This window comes from Pyxicephalus adspersus, chromosome 2, assembly GCF_032062135.1.
Source record: "Pyxicephalus adspersus chromosome 2, UCB_Pads_2.0, whole genome shotgun sequence".
NCBI lineage: Eukaryota > Metazoa > Chordata > Amphibia > Anura > Pyxicephalidae > Pyxicephalus > Pyxicephalus adspersus.
In genome coordinates this window covers 96,985,224-97,001,883 of record NC_092859.1, presented here as the reverse complement: position 1 = coordinate 97,001,883, position 16,660 = coordinate 96,985,224, and the positions used below count along the sequence as shown (strand labels likewise).

Sequence of the window (16,660 nt, the reverse complement as noted above, 5' to 3'; positions counted from 1 at the left end):
CTAACTGAAGTGAAGATTACAAATATGTAACACTTATATGCAGTTATAGGATTTATATGCATATGCAAGCAGTTATACTTGTAGTTTCTAATGTAATATTCCTTTACATACCTATATATATTGTAATGTTCTTTTATATGTTTTAAATTTAAATTTAAAATTGAGAATACTTTGCATTGCCTTTGAAATAATTAGTCCCTTACTATATACTATATCCTATAGGTTTTCATTCTTAATCATTATAGAATAACTTCTACAACTATTCTACTACAATATTTTACATGGTATACTAAAGCAAAATACATTTGTTGTGGATAACAGCATTAAAATTGTGCAGCAAATCTGTTTAAAAATGTTAGTGGATGTGTTATATATTCACTGAAAAGGGGCAGTTTTTAGGACATGTTAACCGTAAGCCACTGGTAGACCTGGAATCTGTGCAACAGCAATGGAGAACAATTTACATATAAATTGAATGCAGACATTGTTTTATTGGTATTTTACCTATATTATTTAAAACTTTAAAATATCTGGACAGTTCAGCAGAAAAAACTAATGGGAAAAAAATTTGACATTTCTAAAAACAATTGCAAAAGTCTTTGAAACCCACATAATGTTGAACTTTTTCCCCCCTTTTGACAGTCTATTGATTGGTGAAGTGAACAGTCCAACTGTATATGTGGATGCAAACAAGGACCAATGTCACATACATAGACCTTATACCTTAGATGTAGACATACTGCTTGGCCTGCCAAAATCTGGATATCACTGTATCCTGAAGCTTGTCTTCTGCTCATACTTTAAAACTGTCCTTGAATAAAAGTCAATGATGTACATTTACCAAAGAAGTAGAGACACCTAATCTAAAAACTGTATATTCACTTTGCGCTGAGCTTGGTATATATAATGAAGTTGTATCAATTTCATTAATCCAATCATATGTAAGCAAAAAATTCCTATTTTTTCAATTTACCCTGATCTTAGTTGGGTATTCATAGTAAACACAGCTTTTCATCACTTACTAAGCTCATTGAATGTTAAGTGTAGAAAGTCACTATTTACTTTGCTCATTAAACAGTCTCTAATCCTTTAGTACATCAAACTCAATGGGTGTTTATGTTCAATAGAATGCTTATTATCTTCCAGTAAATTTTGCAAGGTCCAAGGTATGGGAAACTTTTGGATTTTTGGGGTGTTTAAATCTAAGATGTTTATACCTGTAAATAATGATGTTTATACCTGTAAATAATGAAAATAGGTGTAAGGAGGCCTCACAATAGAGATGTACCTTTCACTTAAACATGCTAAACAACACTCTTTGTTTGCAGATAAACTGGACAGGTTTTTTCAATTCTTTTCTTTACACAGATTCTTTTGATTATGCCCCACTCATTACATGGAAAGAATTTCAGGCCTGTATGCCTTGGGATATTGCTATTCTGGTTGGTGGTGGATTTGCTTTGGCAGAAGGATGTGAGGTAAAATGTTTTTGTCAATCAGTCACTCATAGATGTGATGTAAAACAGAACTTTAGAAACACAGCAGACCTCCTCAGCTAGTTCAACCAAACAAAGATGAATTTTTGTTCATGTCAATAAATTGTGTTCTCATTTACTATTATTTCATCTTTTTAGACACTTTCTATTTTCAAAAATGTGAAACTGCATTGAAACCCATTGTACATGGGAGCATATTAGTACTTCAATCTCTATTTTATTTCAAATCTATTTTATAAAACAAAACAAATACAAATACAAACCCACTTTAGTAGCAAAAAATGTTTCACCTGAATGTCAGATCTTCTGTATGATGACCTATCCTAAGAATATTACATAAGGATGATGGAGAACTACTAAAAGCCTTAAACATTATTCTTAATTTATATAATATAACTAATAATTAAATGATTAAAATTAAAAAGTCTGTCACAAGTTAAAATTTTTTTTTAATATACAGTTTTTTTAGTCCTGATGAAAGTGCAGACCTGCAGCTCCTGAAATGTGGAGGCTTTTTAACTGCCATTAAATACATTTTTACCCGGTCCTAAATGTAATGTGTTGGTGCTTATATTCTGGATTCACTCATGTATTTTATTGCAGTCTGTGTGCCTGCTGTAGGATTCTCTTTTTCTGTTTTCTGTATCTTTATAGTCATTTTTTATTTTTTATATTTAGGAGGGGATTCTCCTTCAGTGTTGTAGAGAAATACTTGCTGCTATGTCATAAAAAATAGTTACATACACTTTAAATTTGTCAGTAAGAAACACAACTACCTAAAAGTTTGTAATAAAAGAAAATATTAAATTAGAGGACATTTTATTGTAGCAATTTGCTAAATTTCCATGGGTAGCTCTCTTTCCTATACTCATATTTAATTTCATGTCTCTTTGCAGGTTTCTGGACTTTCACAGTGGATTGGGAACAAGATGACGCCACTTGGCTCCTTACCTATTGTGATTGTGGTTCTTATTGCATGTATAATTGTGACATCAGTGACTGAAGTTGCTAGCAATCCTGCAACAATCACAATATTCTTACCTATATTAGCTCCATTGGTAAGTTGAAAAAAAAGTCATATTTATGGTCATGCAACATCATGCATATAATCTACTTATTGTTGTTGTATAAGAGAATATTTATTAGTAAGTATTACTTTAACTTTATATGATACAGTTTTTTTTAAATAGTACATAAAGTATTATTGGAATTTTATATTTCATTACAGCTGACACCTTTGTAATTTAAAAAACAACAAAATAATTTATTTGTAAGCGTGAACTTTGTGCACTATAGAACTGTATTATATTGCTATTCACTATAATTTAACAAGGGATTGTAGTAAAAATATATTTCATAACAGTATACCATAGTTAGTCTTGATAAACTCTGCTGTTGAAATGTGGTGGCATTGTAATTCAAAACATTAGGAGGTCAGGATTATGACGCTAAATGTAATGTCATGATCTTGGCCTCTCTGTTTTTTAATGGCCTCTCTATTTTTTAATAGTACTTAGTAGTATTTGATATACCAAATAGTGACCCAACTGGCGACATCTGGACTGTTAGTGCTGCAGTAAAAATGTACTATCACTGCCCAATATTTCTATTTTTGGATGAGATAGAATACACTCACCCTAAAAGTAAAAAACTTTAGTAATGTTAGAGGTTCCCAATACCAAAACTGATAATAGCAAGCAATGGACAACACTAGTTATAAAAGAAGAAAGCAGAGCACTTTATTAGGTAGGTATCAATAAAGTACCTTTAGAAATAAGGTAAGTTTTACAATTACATGTTTTATTTGACACCTATGATTTATTTTAGACAATTAGTTATATGAATAGCATAACAAACTGGTAAATGAATACAAAAAAAGTCATTTGTATACTAAATCACATTTCTTCTGACACAATTTACTACATATGGCCCCTTACCTATCACACACCAGAAGCTAATCTTTTTTTTATAACCAGTAGGATCCATAAATACGTTCTGACCAATGCTTCAGGCACAACGATCCACAGTGCCATACCCAACCCTCTAAGAGGCACAGTTTCACCCTGCTTCTCTAAATGGCTCATGTGTTATAGCCACCCAGAGAAGTAAGAACTCAAGTACAGTAGGTCAAAATCTGTTTAGGCTTCTAACTCCATAAACTTGCAGTTCGAGTGCTACAAGTCTGTTGCCATACTACTTCATAATTCAAAAAGGTGAGGAAAGTGAGAAAATAAAATCTCACAAAAATAAAGTTTACACAATTAAAGCCCTAACATTCCTGCTATTTGTCTGCACTATATATTAAAGTATATACAGCAGCCAAAAACATGAAAATTAATTAAGCATAATTAGCATAGAGCATTTTGTATTCAACAGTGAGACAACAACAGACTTAATACATTTACAAGTGCATTTTGCAATATTCCAATAGAGGTAAGGCAATTCAAAGACTTGAGATGCCACTGCCTTCTTCACCTAAGAGTAAATTGGTATTTCACTATATGGTTCATAACAAAAGTTTCGAAATCTTGCTGCTGGATTGAGCTTTCCTCCGCTGTAAAATTTATAGGCTTGGGGTTTAGTCCTGGCAGTAAAAAGTTCTGAAATTGTAGTTTTACAGTCTTTGTTGCATCTTTGAGAATATATAGGAATAAATTGCTTTGCAATATAAACACATTGTATGTCCATAAAGTTATGGCTGTAAGAACCAAACAAGGGCCCATGATTTACATGTACCTCTCAGATTTTTTTAAAATATTAGCCATTGCCTATTCGACTTAACGCTGTATTATGTGAGTTTTCCAATTATTAATACTATCATTAGATAATAATAAACAATAATATATAATATTTAGATATTATAAAGTTTAGATATGTGAGTTACTTATAACAGCACTTTTACAGCAATATAACATTTATTTTTATTTTATTCAAAACAGGCTGAAGCATTATATGTGAATCCACTTTACATACTCATCCCCACAACTCTTTGTACATCTTTTGCCTTTCTACTTCCTGTTGCAAATCCACCAAATGCCATTGTATTTTCTTATGGTCATCTACAAGTTATGGACATGGTAAGCATTACTATGTATATATATGTGTACTTTTTTTACATAGATATTTGAATTTTTAACACTGCTCCAGATGTGCAAGGACATAAAGAGCAAGTAAAACTCCCTAGCAACAGTTCCATTTTATTTGGTGGTCACTGGAAAGGCCTTATTAATGAAGGAGACCTGTCCCCAAACTTATGACTTTATACTAAAGGGTGGCTAACCATTTTAATAAGGTAAAAATTTTGTTGGTACAGTTCAATGACACCAAAATCAAAGGTATATTACTCATGTTACAGTAAAAATACACCAAATGCAGCATACCAAAAAGGTTGAATTTCATACATAATCTTCAATATACAATAAAGTCTCTAAAATTCTTTTAAGATGTTCTAATTGGTACCCAGGTGTCAGTTACTGTAGTTGAAGGTTGTTGCCCTACACAGACACAGTTGACATGTTATATGCATCTCTCTTTCTCATTTTAAAGAATAAAAATAATCCCTTAGGATTATTACACTTATATTTGCTAGTAACATATAGGATCAGTAAAGGTTTTGAGAAAACCTTTGTGTCAGAGACTAAAAACGTTTTTAAATTTTTTGATTGCTGTGTTTGCAATATGTTTATCTTTTTATTTTTCCATTATAATATATTTTTTCTGCTTCTGCTTTTTTTCTACAGGTAAAGGCTGGACTGGGTATTAATATATTGGGAGTTCTTGTAGTCATGCTTTGTATATCTACTTGGGCAATACCAATGTTCAATCTTCATACATACCCAGCTTGGGCCCCAATTATTGTTCCTCCAAACAGCACAATCTCAGTGACATCACTTTTGACTACTGCTGGGTGAAACTACAAATTAGCACATGTGAAAGACAAGTAATTACTGGTCATGAATACACCTCCACTTCTTTTTTCAAGCCTTGTCTGCAGAAAAGGAGGCCCACAGTATGCAGAGTGCTTTCTATTATAAAGACTTAATTAACTCTAGCAGATATTTATCATTCTAACCTAAACGATCTGGATGTACCATTTGTTCCCAGAAAACCTTTGCTACCATGTTTCTTATCTTTTTTATATATGTTTTAATATTCATTACGTTAGTACACATGCATTACATTATATGTGCATCAATATTTTCACAACATATACATCATTAGCATATATGCAAATATATTAAGCTATATATATATATATATATATATATTTACATATATTTTAACATTTGTAGTTTGCCATAAATAAAGACAACCTTTTAATAGGGCTACATAAGTAGAGATGAGTAAGATGCTACCTCAAGAAAAATATCTCCAGTTTATATTTACTGAATGCTAAAAGAATGTAATGAGTTTAAACAGTAACATGTAAGGGCTAGCAAGAAATAAAATGGTACAGTTGTCTTATCAAGGTCATACAACTTTGAGAGATGCTTTCCTGTAACAAAATATTCTTGCTGTAAAGGATTTGGTTTAATGATGAATACTGTGCATATTTACCTGTCTAGAGTGGTGTTTCTCAACCAATGTTCTGTAGTGCCTTAGGGTTCCTCCAGAAGTTACTGGGGGTTCCTTTAGCAAAGAGCAATATCTTTTGCTTTGTGACTCTCAGGTCAGTTTACCTGACACCATTTTTTTTCCTGTAATGGTAGCAATTTGCCAACAGTCAGCAATGTAGGAGGTATTCTTCCTTCTGACAACCACACTAATGTACTGTGAGCTGTGACTTTAGTAACTTGCAGCAGGGTTTCCTCAGGACCTGAAAAAGTTATTCCAAGAGTTCCCCCATGTTTAAAAGATTAAAAATGGTTGTTCTAGGACCTAAATGTCATTACTTGTTCATGTAAACAAAAATATGTAATTAGTTTTTTTGGCCAAGTTCAAATGTCATAAATGTTCTAGTATAAAGATACATTTTCATGAATAATGAAATGATAAGCATAAAGGTGGTGCATTTTACCACCAGACTCATCACTTTTCACTCCTGAACCAATGTTAGCAAGCATTTCAAGTATTATTCCCATAACTACTTCTCAGTAGATCTGAGTAATATATTACATAGTAGTAATCTGTCTTCTACTATATTTTAGTTTGGAGAAACAAAAACTAATGTTAGTTTAGACTGCTACATCTGGAATGAATGCAATGTTTAAGGTTTTTACAATTCTGTAGGTCACATCCAACTATTAAAATTCATTCAAACTACATAAAATTCCAAACTATATTAAGTAAATCTTATTAAATACTGAAGAAGATTGATGTTCAACTACTATATAAAAATAAAGTGAAGGAAGTAAGGATTGTAATTACTTTTAGCATCCAGTTGCATTTGGAAGTACTCGAGCATTTCAATTCCCTTGCATGTGACTGAAAGTTAAATACACAAAGAGTCACTTTGTTTTATTTAAAGTGTATAAAACACCAACATTTTTTTATTTTTGGTAAAGTAGAGAAGGGCCTCCTGTGTCCACACTGGGAATATTTATGACCATTTTCCCTTGGGCAGAAAGTAAGGGAAGATCAAACATTTTGAATTGTCATCAAAGGAATAGGTGAAAAACCCGTCCAGCTTACCTGTTTCTGGGACAACCACCCAGAGTAAAATTTTCCTAACTTTGGTAGAAATTCCTGTTGCGACTTTCAATCTCCCGAAATAACATAAAAAGCATTTAGCCCATCCTTGCTCTATGCAAAACTTTACAGTAAATCAGGCCTGACATGTGCAATTTAATATTACCGATGTGATGTTTAAAATATTTTTATATTCAATAAATTATTACATAAATCTTAAATATACAGTTTTTGAATGCATTCTTTGGTTTACATAAAGGTAAATGCAATCTTTGGGCTCTGTTGATAAAAAAGCGAATCTGACATTCCCCCAAAATTTCCCTTGTAGTCTTGAGTTCAAAGATTCCTACAAGGGAATGTTTGAGGGAATTTCAGATTCCCGATTTTATAGAGAACTTGGTGTTTGTGGATTTCAGACAAAAGTATTCTTTTTTTGCTAATCAGTATATTACAAAACATTTTCTACCACTTTGATTTGCTAGATTGATATTCAGAGTAAACATGCTCTAGTTAATTGCCTGTGCAATAAATTAATTTACATATTTTTGCAAGTCAAATACCAAATCATTATTCCCTGACAGTGTCACACAGCACAATGAGCATTCTCTAAATGCTTAGGAACTATTGCACTTTAGATGACTGTTAGTAGTAAAAAAAAATACCCAAAACCTGTTCAAACAATAGATATATATTCTTTTTTTCTCTTAGGAGTTTTAAGTGTAAATATGATAAATGTTATTTTGATATTTGATAACACCACACCAGTGCTAATATTTAATATTTTGGACTTTAAACATTTTAAAGGATTTAATTTACCAGTAATGCACCTAGTAGTTTTGTTGTATATTGTTAACAAAACTGTATACCGATGCATAGTATAAATATAATGTACATATATAAATAATTAATATTATTGAAAATAGCAATAGTAATACTATTAATATTGATAAAAAATACAAGATTTAAAACAAAAAAAAAACAGCAATATGGACAAATGCTGTACAATCCAACAAAAAATAGTAACAAAGGGATAAAATGAAAAGTTATTACATAAGACAATGTACATTGAGAAACAACATAGCCACACACCCTAGATATAAAAGTACATTAAAATTTTACGAACCTGTGGCAGAAAAACTATGAGCTCAAAGAAACCCCTCTGACGATGATATCAAAAGAAATTCAATGGTTACATTCTTAGCACCCATTATTCAACCTTAAGCTAGACAGACATAATAAATGGAATATAAAGCTTGCACAGCTGCCAGGCACGTAGGATGTATAATTGTACCTAGAGTAAAGCAATTCATTTGTCCCAGTTGAGACCCCTTAAAGTGAAACTTTAGTTCCACAAAAAGAATTGTGAGCAGGCAGGTTTATTATTCCAAAAGGGACAGACAAAGTCCTTTCTGCAATAAAACACACTTAGGTCACTGATCACTGTCTTGTTTTAAGACTAAATGAACTCCCACACGGGAGTCACATCATCTTGGCTAATCAGGATGGTCAAAAATTGGAACCCGAAAGAGGAGAAGAAAAAGATGGTGGCACCCACAAAGGAACAGCGGGTATTTAAAAAAAATTACAATCAGACAGGTAAGATTTTATTATTGCAGAAGGGACAAGCGATACCTGCCTGATCAGAATTTTTTATGTAAGGGTTTTGTTCTGCATAATAAGTTTTTATTATTGCTTTAACTTGACACCTTTCCAAAAAGAGTTCCAACAAAAGTTAGAAAAGATGGCACATACTTTAGTTTTTACTTATGACATTTGGTGATCCCATTTTCTTCTAGGATAAAATGTACCATGACAAGTTGTTAATAATGGTTGAATTAGGCTGTTCTAAATCAAATGATTAGATTTGCATTGTGCATTGAAATGGGCATCCCTAGTGTTTGAGTCAAGCAAATATCTAGAAAAGTAGCATAAATTACATAACTGTTTAACAGTGGCATATGCATCTCTGAGACCTGTATTTTTTGCCTATTATTTTATTCAAAGAATGTGAACAAACCTCCAGAAGAATTAGGTCTGGCCTTGATAGGTGATGTCTAATTTTTGCAACAAGAGCTTAAGTAGATTCCAAAATTTTACATTGTTTATTGAGCATAAGTTAATATATAAACATTTATGCATACTAATATATACATATTGTATAGGATTTGCTTATACTTAATAGTCAAAATTTCAAATAGGGATTTTTTTGTTAGATTGATCATTTATACATACAAATTGCAATATACTGTGCTTTACTGTGTTTCATGGTATGTTCTTTTTAGTAAACAACTAAACACAGAATGTATGTGTGTAAAATTGATGATTTCTGTATCTCACAGTTTTTTTATATTAATTAAAAACACTTTTAATAAAGAAATATTAAAAATAACATGACATATATTGTTTTAATTTGTTAATCATTTTCACTACATTGGCAAGGTGCAGGTATTATGACTTGCATGATTTAAAAAGAAATTCTGCACACAATTGCCCCATCCTAACTCCATTATAATCAGAAAACATATTATTATACATTATAATTTTTAAAATTTTTAAAAAAAATTTGGCTTTGAAGGCCTTGGGTTCCCCTACCCATATCTTGCCCCCTGCCCACACACACACACACACACACAGACACACACACACACACACACACACACACACACACTGTATGAGAGGGTAAAATACAACATGGTGAAATATGTACATTCAATATCAATCCATAAAACAAGAATGTTTGAAGTAATATTTTGGAAGTTTTATTTGTTTGTCATCTATAAGCTAATAAGCATACTAAAACATAGTTGTAAGTATTTGTACACCATGACAAAACTTAAATATTAGCTGTACAACTCTAACTAAAACTTAAATATGTTTTAAACCCAAACATTGCAACATTTAAAGATACATTACACTGCATATCACACACGGCATATGTGAAGGGTCAAAACAAAAATGTAAAGATGGCCATATAATTTAGGTTTGCCTTCCATCCAAGTATATCAGTATATCAGCAGCTGAAATATAGAGCCAGCTTCTGTAATTTGCATCTTGTCAAATGTCAATGCATAAAAATACAATAAAGTACACACAAATTATAACTATTAATGTTTTTTTGCAAATAAACGTTTTTATAAGATCTTTTTGAAATTTGTAACAATAAAAATGTAATCCTAAATGACTGGTTGGTATTGTTTATTAGGCTGTCACTGTAATCCCAATTCTGAGGTTTGCATTCTGTGTTGTTTAACCTGACAGTATCATACAGTATACTGCAACTGTGAATCTATTAAGAAAGCCAATGCACTTGTTTTTTTCTGTATATTCATATTTTAGATCTTAAGTAAGAAATATTATCATAGTGGTTCATTATTTGCACTTAAGAATTAGAATGACTACAATACAATAGAATATGGTTAGCTTGATGGAAATGCTGCTTAGTGTGTGATATTTTTTATTCTAAAATCTTAGGAAGTGTTCTTTTCCTGCTAAAAATGTCCTACAGTTTAGAAAAATATAAAGTGTTTTCAAGCAGGTTCATGGACCGTAAATAAAAAAATGTACATCTCTGCATATAATGTTTTTTTATAATAACTATAATAACATTTGCATATCTCAGTACCCAAATTCAAAAATACCAACATTTTTCATGTTATACCATTTATAAAGAGGATATAGGTTGTTTTGGGTATGTACCATGTGATGGAGCAGTGGACAAAAGCATAATAAATAGTAACATTGTGCATCACAGTAGAAAATATAGACAAGATCAAGCATAAGAGAAGCAACCCATTTAACTGGGAGAATAAAATTTAGCAAGATTGTAATACCTGTAGAAATGGTATTGCTATTTTTCAATTTGTGTTTTCTGGTGGTTATCAGCAATCTGTACTGGTCATACACTATCATTCTCAAAAATAGTGCATGTGCAGTAGTGTAAAACAGACAAAGTATTATAATGGAGGAAACAGAGATTTGCACTAAAAAAATGTTGACAAATGATTAGGGCTTTTTTGCAGGTTGGTGTAGCTTTAATCAGAGCTTTCATGGGTAAGGACTTCGCAGCCCTGCATTATGACTTTCAGTCCTGGCAAATAGTCACCTAATGCTGCATAATAGGAGGAAGGTAAAAGAGTCATATTCCCCCCATTTCCCAAAGGTTTAGGATACATCTTTTTACTTTACCTTTTTTAGGTGGTTGAAAAGAGGAAAAGAAGGAGGATTTGGGTGAACTTTTTGCTTTGTCTTGAATGACAAAGCTCATGTTCACTTTAGGACACAAATCTTAAATGGAAAAATAATGATTAATGACATGAAATTTTACTGAGAACAATGCATGTTGTCCAATTCATTAGGAGACATTTGTAATGACACTGATAACACCAATATTTAATCATCTTCTCACATACAATATAAGTGAAATCAAATTAATATACATGGAGCCATAATGTATTGTGTGGTTAGTTTTTCTTAGGTGTCTTCAGTTTGTCATCTCTGTCAAATACCATAATTCTTTCTGTTAAATATTCAGAGATGCCAAACCCCCTTGTATTTCTTTGAGATCCAGTTGCTCAGTTTCAGAGAACAATTCCATCTTGTGGTTGCAGGGAGCTTAATCCTGTACATGTCACCATTAAGATCCCAGCAGTGGTTGACACAAGTACCATTAATTATCTGGAAGTGACAGCCTCCAGGGAGTTTAATAGCATCACTGCTGGTATCTACATTAAGACTAGAGTTATTATTTTACTACTCAACATGCTTCCTATACTTGGATTCTGGAAGACAATCAGGTAGCAAGATTTGTTTTTTGTTTGAGAATACATATGTTGCCTTTTTCCAAAAAACATATTTACAATTTTATCTGTTGTGGTAAACAGTATCATTATAACTTATATTAAGACCAATGTAATTACTAAAAATCTTAAGGCACAGATTTTCAATGATACTTTATTATTACCTCAACAATAACCTGTTTAGTGTAATGTCAAATGGAAGAGAAAGGTCTAAAATTAAAACTATTTCCTTGCTGAATGAAGCACACATTGCTTACATGCACTGGCAAATATACACAGTTTAAAAGTTATAACCTTACCTTTCTACTGCCATAAGCCCTACCATAAATGGAATCTAATTATTATTTTGTTGGTATATAGTTTCAACGTATTACACAGGGCTTTACAAAGTCAATAGTTATGTCTATAACTGTCCCTCAGAGGGTTTTACAATGTAATGTTCATATCAAATGTCATGACCACAATCTGAGGCCCATGTTTGAAGCAAACCAAATAAATGAACTGCGTTTTTTGGGATTTTGGTAGAAACCCATATTAGGACTGGCTCCTGCAGAGATCCTGTCCATTCAGTAATGTTGACATGCTGGAAATGGCAAGCTGGAGAGGAACAAATTAAAACATGGTAGGATATGTCTGCTGTTTAGTGAGGTCCTGTGTATGATTGAAAGATAAAAGCAACAGTAGAACTGCCAAGAAAATTCAAGGATTTGTCACTTAGAACCAGAGAGATCACTGGACAATGATCTGGAACAATGGTCGCCAGCCTTTTAGGGCTGACGGACCACTATTTTACCGGCTCCGAACCGCGCATGTGCAGGGAGCTGGGTGTCACTCAAAAGGGGAAAAAACTTCCCCTTTAGTGATGTCATGATGCCAGAACCTGCCCACTCTCCCATCGCAGGTCTGATCCTGGAATGGGAGAGTGGGTGGGTTGTGTCCAAAGACCGGAGACCACTGTTCTGGAATATGTTTTTATATTGATGGTTGTATGTTTCTGTCTTTATTTTTTTCCTATATAAAGTATTATTAGGAAAAGTTATAAATCGTCCACTGGAAAGCCAATGATATAGTCGAATCAATAACATATTCTGCGCAGGATGATAAATCTGACACTAGACTTTTTAGTACTTCTCACTCTTTCTTTTCCATGCAAAACGCATTCAAAATATGTGCACATATATTTTCTCTACAGGATCAGAAAGAACACTAAAAGTTCACACTGTTGTAAATGGTAGTGGTGAGAGTTCCAAGACCCCTGGAAAAATTTAGACTTAGTGAAGATGAAGGCAGGCAAGGAACACTTAATGCCACAGTTTAGTACTTTTAATATTATTCTCAACTCCGAGTCAGGGAACAGGTCCAGAAATATGATGTGGAGATTGGTGTTAAAAAAATACAATTTCAGACATATCACCAAATGAAATGTGTGACGGAGCTGCATCCAAAGTATGCAACTTTTAAACTTCAACCGCAGCAGTTAAGAGTCATAGTGGTGCTGTGGTGAGATACGCAATCTGAAATGTTCTTTGTACTATCTTATGGCATATCCTTTACTTTGTGCAGTCTGCAATATATCTTAATCCTGAGCTAGGCTATCCAAGCACAAGTTGTCATATTTATGTTTTTATGCACATTGTGAGACTCTAAAATTGAAAAGTTAAAATGACCAAAAACAGCAAAACCTCCTCTTCTTTATTTATCAGTTAAAAGCTGTTGGAAGCATTGATGGGCATTCTGTAGAACCTTGCAGTCAATTGCAGTTCAGAAAGGACCATTGTCCTTCCCTTTTTCAAAACTGTGCTTTATTCATCACTAGACAGACAGATAACTTTTCCAAACACTTCTGCTTGAGGTGATTTTATTGCTCTTCTGCTTATCTATATCCTAGAAGAACTAAAAGAACAGATCAAGCTAGGAAAGGAGAAAAACATCATTTTAAACTATTTATGGGTTGCACCTATAAGAGATCATTACAGATATTGGAGTGGGTTGATTATCAATATTGGAGATAAACCTTCTATTGCGGTCCCCTTTGATTTGTGATCTATTGGAAAAACACCTTTAAAGCTTGTCTGGTGTTGTCTGCTCTTCCTGCTGCCGACTGTGCTTGTGTTTTCCTCATGCCAAATCTGAAGGAACTACATGGATTGAGATGGTATTGATGATTCTGGGGTACTGTGTACCACGTTTTTAGTGGTAAAGTTTTGTGTTTTTAATATGACTATACAAAAAAAAAAAAAAAAACTACATCTAGTCTAGTACTTAGGGCCTGATTTATTAACCTCCTTGGTGGTATGATTATTTTTGTTTATTTAAATGTCAAATCGTTACCGCCATCAGCTTCCCCTGGCCTCACCTCTCCAACGTGCACATGCCGGGATGCGGGGCCAGGGGATACAGATGCTGGGCATTGCCAACGGGACGCCGATGCCAGCTAGGCATCACCAAGTAGACACAGATTCCGGGCCTTCATTACTGGAGGACGTCGCGGGCTTGTGAGGACCAGGTAAGTCCTCAATTCCACCCCGAGTGCGGTTAGGGATTACCATTTTCTGTAAAGAAATTTCACCCCTAGCCACACTCAGGAATCCCGCCAAGGGGGTTAAGGCTCTCCAAGGCTGGTAAAAATACAGGGAACCAAGGTGATCCAGCAAACCTGTAATAGATTTTGGTCAGTATAAACCATTTCCTAACAAATAGCAAATGGCATTTAAGAAATCTATTCCAGGTTTGCTGGATCACCAGGTTCACTGATGAAAGTGTATCTTCTCCAGCCTTGGGACGCTTTAATAAATCAGGCCCTTTGAGGCCCTTTAAAATGCTGGCCTACATAACAACATTGAGCCTGTTTCCCACTTGATTAGTATAAAATCCTCTTTAACGATAACAGTGCCACCTACAGGTGCAAAGTGAAACATCACCTCAACTAACAGGCCGAGGGCAGAATAACCCATAGAGTTGGTAAAATAACAATCGGAATCTGGAATGATCATTCTAATTATCCCTCAGAATGTGTTCTTTTTTTATCAGTCCAATAGGTACCAAAGAAAAAAATTACTGTAGCAGTGGGGAGCTTCCTAGTAAAGGTGATGAATTGAGGTTCATACAATATCCCTTACCAGGGATTGTACCAACCCCGAATATACAGAAGCAAAAAACAAAAATGGACACATGGCAATAGTGGTAATTGTATTCAGTGATTACACTCATAGAATACATAATCATAGTGATGCAAAATCAAATGTACATAGTAACATGAATTTAGATGACGCAGAGTGGGAAACTTGCCATCCTATTTGTACTAGACAAAGGTACTTACGTCATGAATGTAGAAAGTTCAGTATATCAACTGCAAACACAAAAACAGTATGGTAGCGAGGTGACCTGACGCGTTTCGCCTGAACGACGGCTTCTTCGGGGTAGCTGTGCGTCTGATATAGCATTTGTTAATATGACAAGTATAGGTCCCAATCGGGAAGCCGCAGCTCTCCTGTGTCATGAAAAATGATTCCGGATTTTTCCGTCATTGTTCATGACACAGGAGAGCTGCGGCTGCAGTTTCCCCCTCTCCCCTACGCTACGATTAGCTACAACTGCAGCCCTGTCCAAACATGTGCACATATGGTTACCAACTGCTCCCATTTAGTTGAATAGTAACGTTTGGGAGCAGGTTTGACCCTTGTGTAGAATACTACAGTCATCCTCAAGTTTGAAATGACCCCTAGGTTGTTAAAGAAATTGTACAGTATATGTTAAAATATTTACATGATATTCGTTGTAGTTTTGAAAATAGTATGAGTGGACTAGTATCTTCCCTTTTTCTTGTCTGTGATTTTCTTACGTTCCTGTCTTGGTGATACAACATGAGGTAAAATAATACCTGTCACTACAAAAAGTTAGCCCTGGTAGAAAATATACCCTTGCCTCCTTTTTTTGACAACTGTAAATTTCTGGAGCTCCCATTATTTTCTGTAATAAGTTGAACTGAAATATACTGTTGGGATGCCTAATCTTACATAGACAATTAAAAGGTCTAATGAAATAAGAATAATAATATAAACTCTCAACTGAATAAATAATTACTTTGCAATGATATGGAATAATAAAATTCCAGTAAAAGTCAAGCAGTTTTTATTGATCATATTTATTTATCTTTTTGAGGTCTCATAAAATTTCAAGGCATTAAAGCAACCCTGTCACAAAATGTAAAAAGTTGAAGAAGAATATTCAGCTGAATTCCATTTGTGGTAGTATCAATCTCCTGGTTCCCTGTTCCCAGATCCTCCACAGTCCTTTCTGTGTCCTGTATACAGGAACCACTAAATAAAGTGATGGACCACGGGATTGTCACTGCTTGAAGTGTTGGTTGCTGAACAAGTTTCAGCTGATTATTTTCCAACTTTTGGTATGGGCAGTGAAAGAGGTGTTTGCTGTTTTTTTGGCATGGACAGCTTTTTGCCCAATTTAATATTTTGTGATTGGATTTTTTTAGATAAGGGTTAAATGTAAGCTTCAGGAGTAATCCTGCTCAACAATAGGCTCATTACAGTGCAGCTTTTCTGATTGTTCTCATGGCTGTAGGAGTATTTATATTCCTGACATTACATTTCATTACTGCCTTTTGCACCTTCTAAATATATTCCTAGCTCAAGGTGCTGCTGCTTTTGTTATAAAGTTTCAAAGAAATAATTCCTGCTGCCTTAATTTACTGTTTACTTTATGCCCATTGTTTTTCTCTGA

The 16,660-nt window shown here is 33.7% G+C and overlaps 1 protein-coding gene across 1 annotated transcript in view; it reads left to right on the top strand.

Annotated features, from left to right (window-relative positions):
* The window catches only part of SLC13A1 (solute carrier family 13 member 1), a 36,620-nt gene extending 27,107 nt beyond the window's left edge, over positions 1-9,513 (top strand). Inside the window, exons 13-16 of the mRNA XM_072401574.1 lie at positions 1,369-1,478; positions 2,393-2,554; positions 4,436-4,573; positions 5,237-9,513. Coding sequence (XP_072257675.1) covers positions 1,369-1,478; positions 2,393-2,554; positions 4,436-4,573; positions 5,237-5,407 — 581 coding nt within the window. The 3' untranslated portion in view covers positions 5,408-9,513. The remainder of the gene's footprint in view (positions 1-1,368; positions 1,479-2,392; positions 2,555-4,435; positions 4,574-5,236) is intronic.
* The last annotated feature ends 7,147 nt before the right edge of the window (positions 9,514-16,660 follow it).